Below are 13,304 nucleotides of genomic sequence, written 5' to 3'. Positions count from 1 at the left end.
AAAAAAAAAAAAAAAAAAAAAAATCTGCATGTTGAGATCAGAAATGAAAGTCAAAGATCTGAAACACAAGAAGGATTTGTCCTGCTGTTGCTCATATCAAGATAGAGGGAGCTGCATTGCAAGGCATCTGGGTAGCTTCCAGGTGCTGAAGGTGTCCCCTACCATGCAGAGCCAGCAAGGATTGGAGGACCTCAGTCCTAGGACCACAGAAAACTAATTCTTCAATAAGGAGAGTGAGCTTGGCAGTGAACTTCCCCCAAAGCCTCTAGATGGGAATTCAGTTCTTATGATCAGCCTTGTGACACCTAAACAAAGAGCCTAAAGGACGTTAAGTGGTATGTGTAATTTTAGGCCACTTAGTTATGCACCAACAGAAAACACACAATGTCAAGTCCATGTCCAGTCCCTCCCTGCTTCCCTAGAACTGGGTTCAGGTCCTTAACACCCCCTCCATACTTTATTCCACTTTTACCCATACCCATGCCATAAAGTCCTCCTCATTGCCCCTCAATTTCACTTGCTCTAGCACAGCCTGACGCCAGAGGAGCTGTTTGCCCTTGCCCAATGGAATGCTTCCTGCAGCCCCTCCCTGCCTGTTGGGCTACATACACTGTCCTCCTCTGAGAAACCTGAGACAGCTCTAGACAGAAGTCTGTCCCTCCCCTGAACTCCCAGAGCACTCTACTGCAGTATTTTACACTCCACAGTGCAACCTGTAGGCTTCTTCTGCTGGACTGAGTCTCCTTGGAGCAAGGAGCATGTTTCACCTACTAAGTACGCAAGCTTCAGGCCCAGCTCTAGAAGGTGACGCAAGCAAATATTGTCAAGAATCAAATGATTCAAAATTTGGCAAATATTTATTGAGCAGGTACTGTGTTCCACTCTCCATGATAGGCGTTCTATATAATAACTCTTCTTAAATCCCACAATGGCCTTAAAAGGTCACCATGAATATTAGCCCCACCATACAGACAAGAAAACTGGGAGTCCAAGTGGTTGGCCTGCTCAACGCCACACTGTGAATGGTACAGAAGTCCTGTCTGCAATGCTGACTTACTTCCTCCTACCATCCACAGAATCCTTCACCCATTGACCCAGCAAGGGGGTCTAAGAAACGAGGAGAGGTAGTTGGGAAGCTATAGAGTGGGTTAAAGGCTGCCAGCTGAAGACCCGGAGGCACTGAGTCGAAATCAGAAATGGTAACTTGCAAATACACACCATACCAACAAAGCGAGTCAAAATTCACTCAGACTAATGCCTTCCCAGGTAAGACACAGCTGTGTCTAATGATAAATCTATATAGACTCAAGCTGTTCCAAAGACAGGACCAGTGACTGCTCCAGTGGCAACTAGCTTCCAAATTCTCACCAGCACCAGCCAAACGCATCTTCTAACTGCAGCCCCGAGCCCAACCCAGATGTTTCACTGGCTCTAAGATCCCCCACAGTTCCCCACACGTGCTCGAGAAGCCTGCCCTCAATTACAGGTGAGCGCCTGAAGCTCAAGCTCAAGCTCTTTCTTATTGCTGACCCCTCTCCTGGATTCCTCCATGGCTTCCCCGAGCTCCTCACCCGCCCTCACCTGCTTGACCCTACGCAGCTGATGCATTGGCAGGCTCAGCAGCTTGTTGGCGGCAATCTCCATGAAGAAGGGGTTGAGAATCCGAACCTGCTTTGGGTTGACATCCCAGATGAGGGGAGGATGCTTCCAGAAGCCTTTCTGCACCTACGGGATGGGGTTGGAAGCAACAGAGATGATAGTGGGTGAAGATCTGTCTTCCAAGTCCAACCTAGATGGGGGGGTCTTCAGCTAGGGGTGGGATCCAGGTGAAGGAGAGGCCTTGAAAGTGCAAGTGGAAGGAGAAGGAGGCGGCCTGTACCCAAGATGGAAGGGAGACCAATGAGAACCCAAGAGAGGGAGAAGAGAGGGGAGGGGAGGACTAGGTGACAAGGTGTGGAGAGTATGGGGTCCAACCATTACCCACGGCCAGGATACCCAAACAACAAGAAGGGCCTACTATGTTTGAAGCTGTCTAAACATGTGGCAAAAAATGGTTCCTGGCTGGGAAGCAGTCAGGCGGCACTTGCTTATAATCCTAGCACTTGGGAGGCTGAGGCAGGAGGATGGAGAGCTCAAGACTACCTCAGGGAACAATGAGGTAAAGGCCAGCCTAGACAAATAGTGAGATGTCGTCTTAACAAAACAAAACAAGCCAGATTGGACAGTTTAGGCTTTGTCAGGATGGCAAAGGGAACGAGTGGGCTTTTGCTGGGGACCATCTGGAAGGGCGCAGAGCTCAATATTCTGGCCCATCCTGTCTGCCTGGGGCTACTGGAAGGTTCCTCTGCTCATAGACATACACATTCTGGCAGCAGACAGCTTTCAGTGTGGGTGGGGGGGTGCTTTTGGCTGCCACTGCCTGATTCCCCAGGGCTGTTACAAGGCTTATCAGAAGCCCTGCAGGACTCTGCCCTTGGCAGGGAGCCCGGTTCACATTGTCCTCACTGCTCTTTAGGGCTACAGGGCAGACACACCATGGGGCGTGAGATCCTGACTCGAACAATGTCCCCATCCCCGGGACCTCCCTCTCATTTGCCCTTCTACTTACCCTCTTCTTATCACTCAGAATGGTTTCAATCCAGTGGAAGTCCATTGCCTTGAAAGCTACCAGGACCAGAAGTGTGTCTGGGTTGTTCTCCACTTTGGGATCAAAGTGGGCAGATTCTGGATAGAAGAGCCGCATGGTGGTTTTGGAGCCGACGTCACCCTCGTAGCCAGCCACCGGGGCATTGTTCAATCTGGGGCAGGAAGAGGGTATCCATCACTACAGGCCTGGGGCCTGTGGACAGACCCCTTCTTGGGACATCCAGTATCCAAACACGAACAGAAAGGGATGGTCACACACACCTGATGACCACATCGTATTTGTTGATGGCATCTCCCATCGAGCTGTTCCGTAGCCGGTGCCCATTCCCCACCACCACGCAGCGGCGGCACTTAAGACTGCAGGAAGAAGAGAAGCCATCAAATCCTGTAGTAGCGCCTGCTCTACTGAATTCTCATGGCCCTGGATCTCCCTAAGGTCCAGCTCAGGGTTACTTCCTAGGCTCCCCTTGGCCCCTGGTTCTTTGGAGCAGGTACCCCCAAACAGCCTTGCTTTCAGTCCTGATTTTGCAAGGCTTGGCCTAAAAGGCAGAGGCAATTGAGCAGAGCACAGCAGAGAAAGGAGAAGAGGGAAGGTGCACAGGGAGCCCCAGTAAAAACCCCAGCGTGTTGGGCACAGTGGCCCACACCTATGATCACAGCCACTCTGGAGGCTGAGGCAGAGGTCTGAGGCCAGCCTGGGGATGGGTTTGATTCCCAGTACCACCAAAACACAAAACAAAAACAGTGTAGAGTGCCCTTGCCAGCTGCCCAGTCCTACCGTTGCCTTGGTGATACCCTCAGTAGCCTCTGCCTACTCTGGCCCCCAGGTGACAGTACTAGGTTGTTGTGGGGTTTGGTGTACCTGTGTCCTCTGGAGACAGGCAGGCTAAGAGGGAGGATCCCTGGGATGGTGCACAGCGATGATGATTTCACGCTGGAGCAGGAGAGGGGAAGAGGCACCAGACTAGAATGGCAGGAGTGTATCCTTACCTCTGGATGCTCTCAGGTATAGAGTAGCTGGTGATGGCTAGCACCCGGAGGAGCACGTCTTCTACAAAGAGAACAGGAAGGGACTGAGACATCCATGAGCATTCCAAGGGCTGCCTGCCCTGCTCCATTCCTCAGAGAACTGATAAAACTTTTCTCCTTGGCTTGATAACCTCGGCCTGCCACAGAGCTTGGCACAGGGCATGGCAAAGAACAGGCATCAGCATGGCTGAATGGAGCTGGGCAGAAACTTACCACTCCCCTTGGTCCCATAGGGCAGTTCATAGGCAGATGGTGTCTTGACCCAGAAATAATCCTTAAGCTGCAGAAAGATAGGGTGATCTCGGGTGTGGCTATACAAGGAAGAGGTGAGAAGGGGATTAATCTAGACGCCAATATGGGGTTAGGCCTCAGAGTTCTGGCTTCCTTTAATCCATGTCTACCAGCCCAGCTGCCAGCCCTGAGGCTGTGTCCCTCACTCATGGCATAACCCATTCTGTCCCAGGCCCCTCATACTCATGCACTTACTTGCCAAAGATCCTAGAGGCCCTTCTCTCTGCCTCGCCTTGGAAGCATGGCTCCTTCTTCTCTGGGATGGGAAAATAAAAACTGGAGACAGAGAGAGGAGGAAAGAGCCCCAGTCAGACCCGAGGCCTGATTCCAGGCACCTTTGAGGGACACAAACATCCTAAAGTGCGGGAGAAGGAGCTGCCGGGTGGAATTCATGACCCAAGTTTAACCTTTCCTGCCTGGCATTCCCTCTATGGGGGCCCAGGGAAGTTATCCAGATCCTACCCTATCGCCTGCCACCCACCCTCACGTCCCCAGCTCTCAGAACCCTCCTTTCCTGCTAGGTCTCCTCCCATGACTGCCCGATCCCTAAGAACCAAAGGAAGAGCATGGAAAGTGCACTCACAGTTCAATGTATCGGTCCTCTCGGGAGATGGAATACCATACCATGACCACCAAGACCAAAGCCAACATGGCCAGGAGCTTCCAGCCTGCAGGGTACATGCACAGAGGAGCTGGAGGCAGAAACAGACAGATACAGTCCCAGTCCACTTTTTCATCTGCCTTACCTGGGCATCTCCAACCCCTAGCTCAGACACACCCAGTCCCTGGTCCTCTCCTGAGTGTTTCTGCGGCCCTTCCAGATGAAAAGGCTCCCTAGCTCCCAAGTGTACCCTCTACCACCCCCTAGGGGTCCCAGGACACTGCTGAGGACCAGTTGTAGAGGCCCATTCTCCACTGGGGGAGCCCCTGGACAACACTCACGGGACTTGCTGATCATGTTTCTCAGCAGGTAGCAGGGTTCCTGGGGAGAACTGTCATCCCGGCTGCCTCGGGCCACCTAGGAGGTAGGAGTCCCAGGTGTCGTCTAGTTGGCTCCACAACACTTCTGCTGACACTGGAGCAAGACACACCCCCACCCTCCCCCTTCTTCCTCTAGGAAGCAAGAGGCCACTCCCTGGGGCATCCCCAGAGGGACCTTTCTGGCCCTGGAGTTCCTGCTAAATCCTCCAAGGGCAATATTAGGAATCCAGGTAGGGTGCCCTGCCACACAAGGGAGACTGAAGCCCCAGACCTCAAAGATTAGGTCCCAAGGACCAGGGATTTAGGTCCCAAGCCAGACTGTTCTACCCCAGCCTCTCCAGTGGGGCTCCCCTCCCTGTCTTTCTGCGTTTTGACATAGGAAAGATGAGCTCCAGGGGTCCAATGGGTACCCCTACCCACATTTTTTGTGTGACACTGCAGATGGAACCCAGGGCTCTGGGCATGCTACTACTGAGCTCTATCTACCCTTGCCCTCTCCAGCCACTTTTGACAAAAGCTAAGGTTACTATGCCAAGACTTGGCTAATATTTTACCAGAGTGAAGTTTATCTACTCTGCACCTTCTAGTCGAATGCACTGGTCTTGCCAATGCCCCCTCTCATTAGCAATCTTCGAAGATTGCGGAGCTCAGAAGCACCACAGTCTGGTCGGTAAGATAAGGCCAGAAGCCACTGAGGTAAGGGCTGGGCGAGCTGCTGTGTGCACCTACAGAGCCAACAACACACTGTTGAGTCAGTGCCCAAGAAAATTCTGCAGCTATTGTTTCGCTGGTGTGAGAAACCAAAAATGGAAAAGACTAAAATGTATAATAGATACTGGGAAATGCGAAGAAAATCTTCAAATGGGAAGGGGAACAAGGGAGGAGGGAGGGAGCAAGGAAGGAAGGGACAAGAAACAAAAGTGAAAATAGAAAGGAAAAATGGAAACAAAGCTTTCATACATAGGGGAGGGGGCTTGAGGAAAGTGGGGAAGGGAAAAAACAGATGGAACGGATCAAGTACAGGTGCAAATTGCCTGTGATGAGTGTTATCATTACGTATGCCTAAAATGTACCAATAAATGTTTTTCTATAACAAAATGAAAGAAAATTCTGTGGCTAGCCAAGTGTGGTGACACACACCTGCAATCTCAGTACTTGGGAGGCTGAGGCGGGAGGATCACCGCAGATCTGAAGCTAGTCTGGGCTACATAGTAAGCTCAAGGGCAGGCTGAGCTTTTCCTTTTAATCTTAAAAAAGGAAATAAGAGAAACTTCCACACCTTCCACAGCCACGGGATGGGACACAGGATACCGAGTGCCAGCCTCTTTCATCCCTGCTGTGTATCCCCAACTATCTGGAGCAGAAGAGTCACCTGAACCCCAGACTGACACATATAGTCCAGGGCCTGGCCTAAAGAGGGCTTGATCAGCTTGGGAGAGGCCTGGGTCACCTGAGAGCTCAAAGACTCTCAGGACAGACCAGCAAAGGGAGGGAAGTACTGGTGCTTCTGCTTTCTTAGGGACAAGTGGAACACCTTCAGTAATTTCTCAGAGTGGGACAGTATCTAGATGAGGCCAGTCTGAGTTACAAATCCATTGCCAGTGGCTGTCCTGCTGTGGGGTCTATGCTGTGCTCACTAATGGGGCATTTCCCAAGCTCCACTCTGAGGCCACCAATGCAGAACAAATCTTGAATGTGGCCAGACAGCCGGGGAGGGGCTTAGGCAGACTTCTCAGTAGGATTAGCTGCAGTCATGGAAAGCTGGGAGGAGATGGAAGGTGGTCCTGCCCAGTGAGAAAGTCAGAGGTCCAGCCCTTCTAGGGAAGCCCTCCATCACTGAGCCCACCCCACCCTACCCTGGAAGTTAGAGATTCACTATCAGAACTCCCCAGTTACACTCACGAGTCTAATAACTCCTCAGTGCTACCTGACCATGAAGCGGAGGCGAGGCATGGCCCAACACCTGACCCTCTTCATCGCCTTATTAGCCATCTGATATTTTTAAAGTAGTTTAGCTACCTACTTGTTTGTAATCTCTCTGGCTTTCTTTCATTTGAACAGAAGCTCTGTTGAGAGATGGGAACAGGTCCAGCACCTGGTGTACTACCAGTGTGCTACCTACCTGGCTACTTCTGGTGCACTACCTGGTAAGGTGTTTCAAAAGGCACTGAATGAATGCTAGGTTAGGTCACATGGATGATCATCTCTCTCTCTCTCTCTCTCTCTCTCTCTCTCTCTCTCTGACTCTGTTTCTATGAGTATCAAGCTGGAAATTCACCCTGAAAGATCCCCGCTGCTCTAAATACATTGATCAGATCGGCAACATAGGCATCATAAAGCCTCCAGTCTTAGCAACAGCAAACCCACAAAATGAGGATCTATTTCTTTGTTTTGTTTTGTTTTTTGAGACAGGGTCTCACTATGTCACTCAGGCTGTCCTTGGACTCACTATAGAGCACAGGCTGGCTTGGAACTCACTGTGATGAACCTCCCAAGCCCTAGGATTACAGGCGCCTGGCTAGGGAGGATGTTCATGACAAAGGCTGAACACAAGAATCCTTGGGGTATTAAGGAACAAATTTGAGCATTTGGGTTCTAATTAAATGATATGGGTGGGGCCTAAGGATGCGCACTGCAGCCAGCCCCCTTGAGCATGATCAGATTTGAGATGCCAAAGCTCTGGGTCAGAGTTCTTCTAGTTCTGACATTTCATTGCTTTGTCAACGGTACCCTCTGCTACTCGCTTTGGCACCCACTACATCCCCCTTTACACCAATAAGTCACAACACTAGCTATCCAAGGCAAGGGTCGGAAGAGTTTTAAAAATGTCTAGGCGCTGCTCTCCAAAATTTTTATTTAGTTAGGGGTCTAAGCATTAGTAGCAAAAAGCAAAGCAAACGCACAATAAAACACCTCTGTGATTCTAACATGCAGCCAAGATGGAGAATACTACATACAGCATGTTCCATAGCAACCGAAAGAAATGCTCAGCCAGTCTTGGCTGACCTTGAGGGAAAAGACTGGCAGTCAGAGGTGAGCAGCCTGGATGGGACCCAAGCAACAAGTCAACTAGCTCCTCTTTGACCTCCATGCCAACAAAGCTCTGTACTAGCATGTCTTTGTTCCATCAAGGAGCTGTGCTGTGCTCAGCAGGCGGGCTGGCTTAGGGCTTGCCCCAAGAGCCCCAAGTAGAGATTTGAAGAGCCCGCCCCCTCTCTTATTGGGCCAAGTCACAAGGATTGCTTGTGGCAATGGGCATGCCTGGAGCAAGGCTTATTGTGCTGACTGCTGCCTCAGGACAACTTGGCACCTTCTCCGACCACTGTCTCACATTGATGACCTGGCTCCTGAGTACAAAAGGCAAGTGCCAAGTTGCAGAGGGCACCTGCAAAGAAATGCCAGCCTCTGATGTAATCATGTCCAAAGTATACCAGCCTCTCCCTGTGACCAGGTAGTTGCCCAGGGCACCAGCTCACCCAGATTCTAGGCAAAGCTGACCCAGGGCAAGAGGGCCAACCACTCTCTTAGCACTGTGCCAAGAACCGAGGTGTCCCTCCTAAGGTGATCTGGTGAGCAATGCCAGGGACTGGCCCAAAGGCAGAGCTGAAGGCAAGAGGTAAAGACATAAGGCCTGTGGGATCAGAAACCATACCTGTTACTGCCCCCTGCACTCACAGGGTAATCAGGTTCTTACCCATGTATCCCGGGGCACAGTGACACCCTGGACCCAGCACAGGATTTACGTAATAGCTCAGTGATTTTTTTTTTTTTTTTTTTTTGCGGTACTGGGAACTGAGGTTATGATTTTAGGTTTCTTACTCTCACTGCCCCTCAGTTCTGTAATGAAAAACTGGAGGCAGCTGCCTGCCTGCCATCTCTAGACTCACCCACCACTTCTCCCTCCAAATCTCACCAACTGGACACAGGATTCCCTCATCACCTTCCAAGAATCAATCCCCCATCACAAGTTCAAACCCAAACTAAGCGACTTTGCAGCATCCTGTCTTAAAATTAAAATTTAAAAAAGGACCTGGAAATGTAGCTCAGTACAAAGGCCCTGGGTTCAATGCCCAATACCATAAAAAAGAGACAGAATCCATCTCAATGACATGCCCTGCCCTATATCTCCTATCGTTCCTTCCCTCTCTACTATCTGACCTCTAAACACTTAAAAAGTGAAATCCTGTATCTGCCTGTCTCCTCCTCATGATACCCCTGCCTCTCACTCCTTACCTATCTGGTCCTTCCTCACTTTCCAGTCTTCCCTCCACCCACACCTCACTCATTTTTACACTGAAATCATCAGAGTCCTCCTGGGGACCTCCGAATTGCCAAACCCAGGACAAATCTATCTCCGTCCTCCTGTGCTCCTGGACAGCCCTTGGCTGGCCCGCTTCCCTCCCCACACTTTATCTAAAAGCTGGTGTTCTCAGGGCCATGCTGGGAACCCTCCGTCCTTTTTCACATGACAAATCCATTCATTTTTCAGAGGTTGAACTACTGTTCATACACTGATGCTCTGAGCGCTTTATTTCCAGACCATATTTCTTGGAACCCACCGCAATGTTTCTAGATGATCTTAAATTCTTTAAACTGGATGTGTCCCAAGCAAATGCATGTCTCCAGCTCCCGACCCCATATCTGCACCGTCCCAGCCCTCCTGAGCCCCTCCCCAAATCATCACTACTAGTGTGGGTTTTTACGGGTGTGTTCATTCCAGCAAATACTTCCTGAGCTCCCTTCCATATCCCTGGCGTCACACAGGCACCAAGGACATCAAGCTTTATAAAACCAGCCCCAGTGTAAAGGCCACAGTCTAGACTCTAGGAAATACTTCAAATGCAGCCCGTCTCCCTTTCCCAAAATAGCCTGATTCTAGAGCACATCACAAGTGAGTGTTTCTTGGATTTTAGACTGAGGGTTGAACTCAGGGCCTTCCCACCATATCCCCAGCCCTTTAAACATTTTTGTTTTTGTTTTTGTTTTGTGTGTTTTTTTTTTAAGTGAGGTCTCGCTATATAGTCCAGGATGGCCCTGAACTCATAAGAATTCTCTTGCCTCAGCTTCCCAAGTGCTGGGCTTACAGGCATTTGCCACCCCACCTGGCTTTGAGACTTATTTTCAACTAGTTGACATACAGTTTGACAAGATTATCTATTTTCAGATACTTGTCCCTCTAAAATAATTACTCTAAAACTTATTAAAAGGATCAGATATTTTTTGATCTTATATCTTATATAGGTATCAACAATCTGAACACATTTACATTATTTACAAGTTTTAAGAAAGAAAACATTAATTTACATGTAGCAAATGCCTTTATTATTTTAACTTAATTATAAATATAGATGTTTTATCTACATATTTAATTTTCAACAATTGCCCACAAAATGTAAAAGATCTGACAAACACAAGTTAATGACCCAAAACACCCCCCCGCCAGGAAAAAAACTGCCAAAAGTTTTAGTATCTCAAAACTGCATCTATATGCCTACAACAGAATGCTATTCAAAAATCCTCAAAGGGTTTCCTGGGCCTTTTCAACTTGAATATTTATACTGACCTCAATGAGTTAATTTTAGTCACATTGTCATGTCACCAAAAGCAAACTACCCTGGATAGTAAGGATGACCATACATGAATCCACTTGGAAGACTTTAAAAGGAACTTTGCTAATCATGGGCATTTAAAATGGCAAGGTTCAGAAGATCCAGAAAGAGCCAAGACTGCAGGGAGAAACACTGTTCCCATACTAGCACCTCCTGGCTTCATCATTCCAGAATTATGGAAGCTATTATCCATGTAAATGTGGACCCAGCTTTTTCAGGAAATTCGGAAGAAGTACAGCTTGGTTAGGCAATGCTTACTCAGACACAAGTTAATGCATAAGACAAAACTGTCTATTCCTTTACACAGACTCAGTAAGAAAGCTCTCAAATGGGCTTTCATTGGATGTTTGATAAACAGAAACTTTTTAATTGCTTCTATTTCTCTACTGTAATAAATAGGGGATTTCTGTTATCTAATTCAACTTTTGCTGAGTAAAATAACAAAGTAGAATGTGGCTCTATAAACCATTTTAGTTTAAGAAAGCAGCAGCTTTGAGAATATTTTGGAACAAACCAATGCTGACATTGATGCAGTCGTGACACAGAGACCACCAAAGGGATAGGAATCAAGCAGACCTGGGACTTTACAACTGCAACTCATTAAAAGCATGATTTGCATTTTTTTTAAAAATTTTAACTGTGATAAGGTTTTGTTACCAAACAGCATTTGATAAGGGTCCACTGGTTTTGGTAAAAATACAAACATTTTTATAACAGTTGTACAGCTGCCTGGTGCTCCAAGAACAATGAACACACGTTGGCTCAAACCTCAGAGATTGGGGGAAGAGGTGGGCAAGGAATGAAGTGGCCAAAATGAAGTGACCTCAAAATCACAAACTATTTTCGTAAGTACGAAATAAGCTGTTAGAGGTATGTTATGTTCTGCATGCTATTAGTAGCTAGAAAGCTCAGCTCTTCTGAAATCAAAGTGACACTGTGAAACTATACGGTGGCTCTGTTCTCACTTATTCATACTTTAAAGAAGAGAATCAGAAAGCTGGGCTGACTTGCATTTTTTTAAAATAGCAAAACATTTATTGGTACAGTTTAGGCTTTTTTTTTTTCATCAAGGACTTAAAGCAATTTTTTCTATAAACCCTAAACTCTTTTTAACCAATGTCTAGCAAAATACTGCCTCTTAGGACCCCTTCTACTAATACTAGGAGCAGCCTTTATAATGATTATGTCTAGACCTCCTCCCGAAGTCACATGTGGTAATGTGGGGTTTTCCAGAAGTGCTGGATCTGGAGTGTGTGATGCTGGGATTAAGGGTATGTGATTACTAAATTAGTCCACTGATTGGTTTGGCATAGTTCTGGGTATGGATAATGGGAAGGCCCACCCTGGGTGAGTGCTAGCCTTCTTAAGGGTGTGTAGCCTGGAGAGAACATAAAGGACAGAAAGAGGACTGCTATGATCACTTGCTACTTCCTTGCTTTGCTGCCCTCCTGCCTTCTGTCTGCCATGCACTATTTCTCCTCTATAATGTTCCCTTGCCATGCCATGCTGCCTTGGAGTTAGACAACTATGAACTGAAACTCTACAGACTGTGAGCCAAAACAAACCTAGCCTCCTTTAAATCTGGTTATTGGGTCAGGCGTGGTGGCTTACACCTATAATCCCAGCACTCAGGAAGCTGAGGCAGGAGGATCCTTGCAAGTTCCAGGCCAGCCTAGGCAACATAGTGAGTTCAAGATCAGCCTGAACTACATGGCAAAATCCTGTCTAAAAAAAAAATTGCAGTGCTGGGTATTTTGTCTCAGTATTATAGACAGGTAAGTTAGGTAAAAATATAGGCAGTCAGACAGGGCTAGGCCCTTGAGGGAGTCAGTGCAGAAGACAAGAACATATTACAACTATGGCTGGAGGTGTATCTGTCAAAGGCCAGGCTTCAAGATAAAGATGGAATGACCAGGCCTCTGTGCCTTCCTGAGGGATAAGCAATATATTGGATTATACTATAATTGATATCACCAGGTCCAATAAAGTCTAGCTAGATATCAGTCACCCAAGTGGGTGACCAGGACCTCCTGATCTATCCCTTCCTAAAAAGATCCTTATTCTTTCCATGTACACTTGCTATATGACCTGCTTCCTCATTGGATCAACATTACCTAAGCCACTATACTTATAACTGCATTGATTGATCATAGTTTTGACCCACGTTGTACCCACTTCGTGATTTTGCTCTATAAAACTTCCTTTGAGAAGTGGGCTCATTGGCAGGCCACTTTCAGGTCCCCTCCTGTCTCTCAGTAGCTATTTCTCTCAATAAATTTTTTCTACTCTTTTTTTTTTCCTCATTGAGTTTATTGGTAAATTTTAGGTATACAGTACAGTTACATTCATCATTGGGATCTTGTACCTTTACATGCCAGGTTTTGGTTCTCATTTTTTCCCCTTGTCCCTGCCCTCCCTTCACCTCCTTACAATTCATTCGTAGTTTCAGAGAACCAAATTCAGGCTTATCTGACATCTAGCACGTTGGGAATTTTATTATTTCCCCTATATCATTAGTAACAAGTAAAGTAACTAAGACAGTGAATACTGCTACATATCACTTTTCTGAGAAATTTAAGCTTTTAAATAAAAAAAATGCCCAGATAGTACGACATTCACATCATCTCAATCTTCAACTGACTCTGATTCCCAAGAGTCTTTAAAATTCTAACAAACTTAAAAATTGCAGTCACATTCCTTTTATGCTCTTTAATCTTGTTTTTGTTTTTTGAGACAGGCTCTCACCAT

The 13,304-nt window shown here is 47.4% G+C and overlaps 1 protein-coding gene across 5 annotated transcripts in view; it reads right to left on the bottom strand.

Moving 5' to 3' along the window:
- St3gal4 (ST3 beta-galactoside alpha-2,3-sialyltransferase 4) overlaps window positions 1-13,304 on the bottom strand; it is a 44,110-nt gene that overhangs the window by 2,937 nt on the left and 27,869 nt on the right. For 4 of the 5 annotated variants that reach the window (XM_010628640.3, XM_010628639.3, XM_033764427.1 and 1 more), the window contains exons 2-9: window positions 4,909-4,984; window positions 4,550-4,658; window positions 4,162-4,242; window positions 3,889-3,986; window positions 3,637-3,697; window positions 2,908-3,003; window positions 2,609-2,798; window positions 1,582-1,725 (exon numbers count right to left, since the gene is read on the bottom strand). In XM_010628640.3, the coding sequence (XP_010626942.1) occupies window positions 1,582-1,725; window positions 2,609-2,798; window positions 2,908-3,003; window positions 3,637-3,697; window positions 3,889-3,986; window positions 4,162-4,242; window positions 4,550-4,658; window positions 4,909-4,924 (795 nt within the window). In that variant the 5' untranslated portion in view covers window positions 4,925-4,984. Of the gene's footprint in view, window positions 1-1,581; window positions 1,726-2,608; window positions 2,799-2,907; window positions 3,004-3,636; window positions 3,698-3,888; window positions 3,987-4,161; window positions 4,243-4,549; window positions 4,659-4,908; window positions 4,985-13,304 lie in introns of those variants that run through there. The other variant, XM_010628635.3, reaches the window with a different exon arrangement.

The sequence above is a fragment of the Fukomys damarensis genome, unplaced genomic scaffold, assembly GCF_012274545.1.
Source record: "Fukomys damarensis isolate Sample0158 unplaced genomic scaffold, DMR_v1.0_HiC HiC_scaffold_16, whole genome shotgun sequence".
NCBI lineage: Eukaryota > Metazoa > Chordata > Mammalia > Rodentia > Bathyergidae > Fukomys > Fukomys damarensis.
The sequence above is the reverse complement of the archived record's forward strand: the minus strand, read 5'-3'. Positions and strand labels throughout refer to the sequence as shown.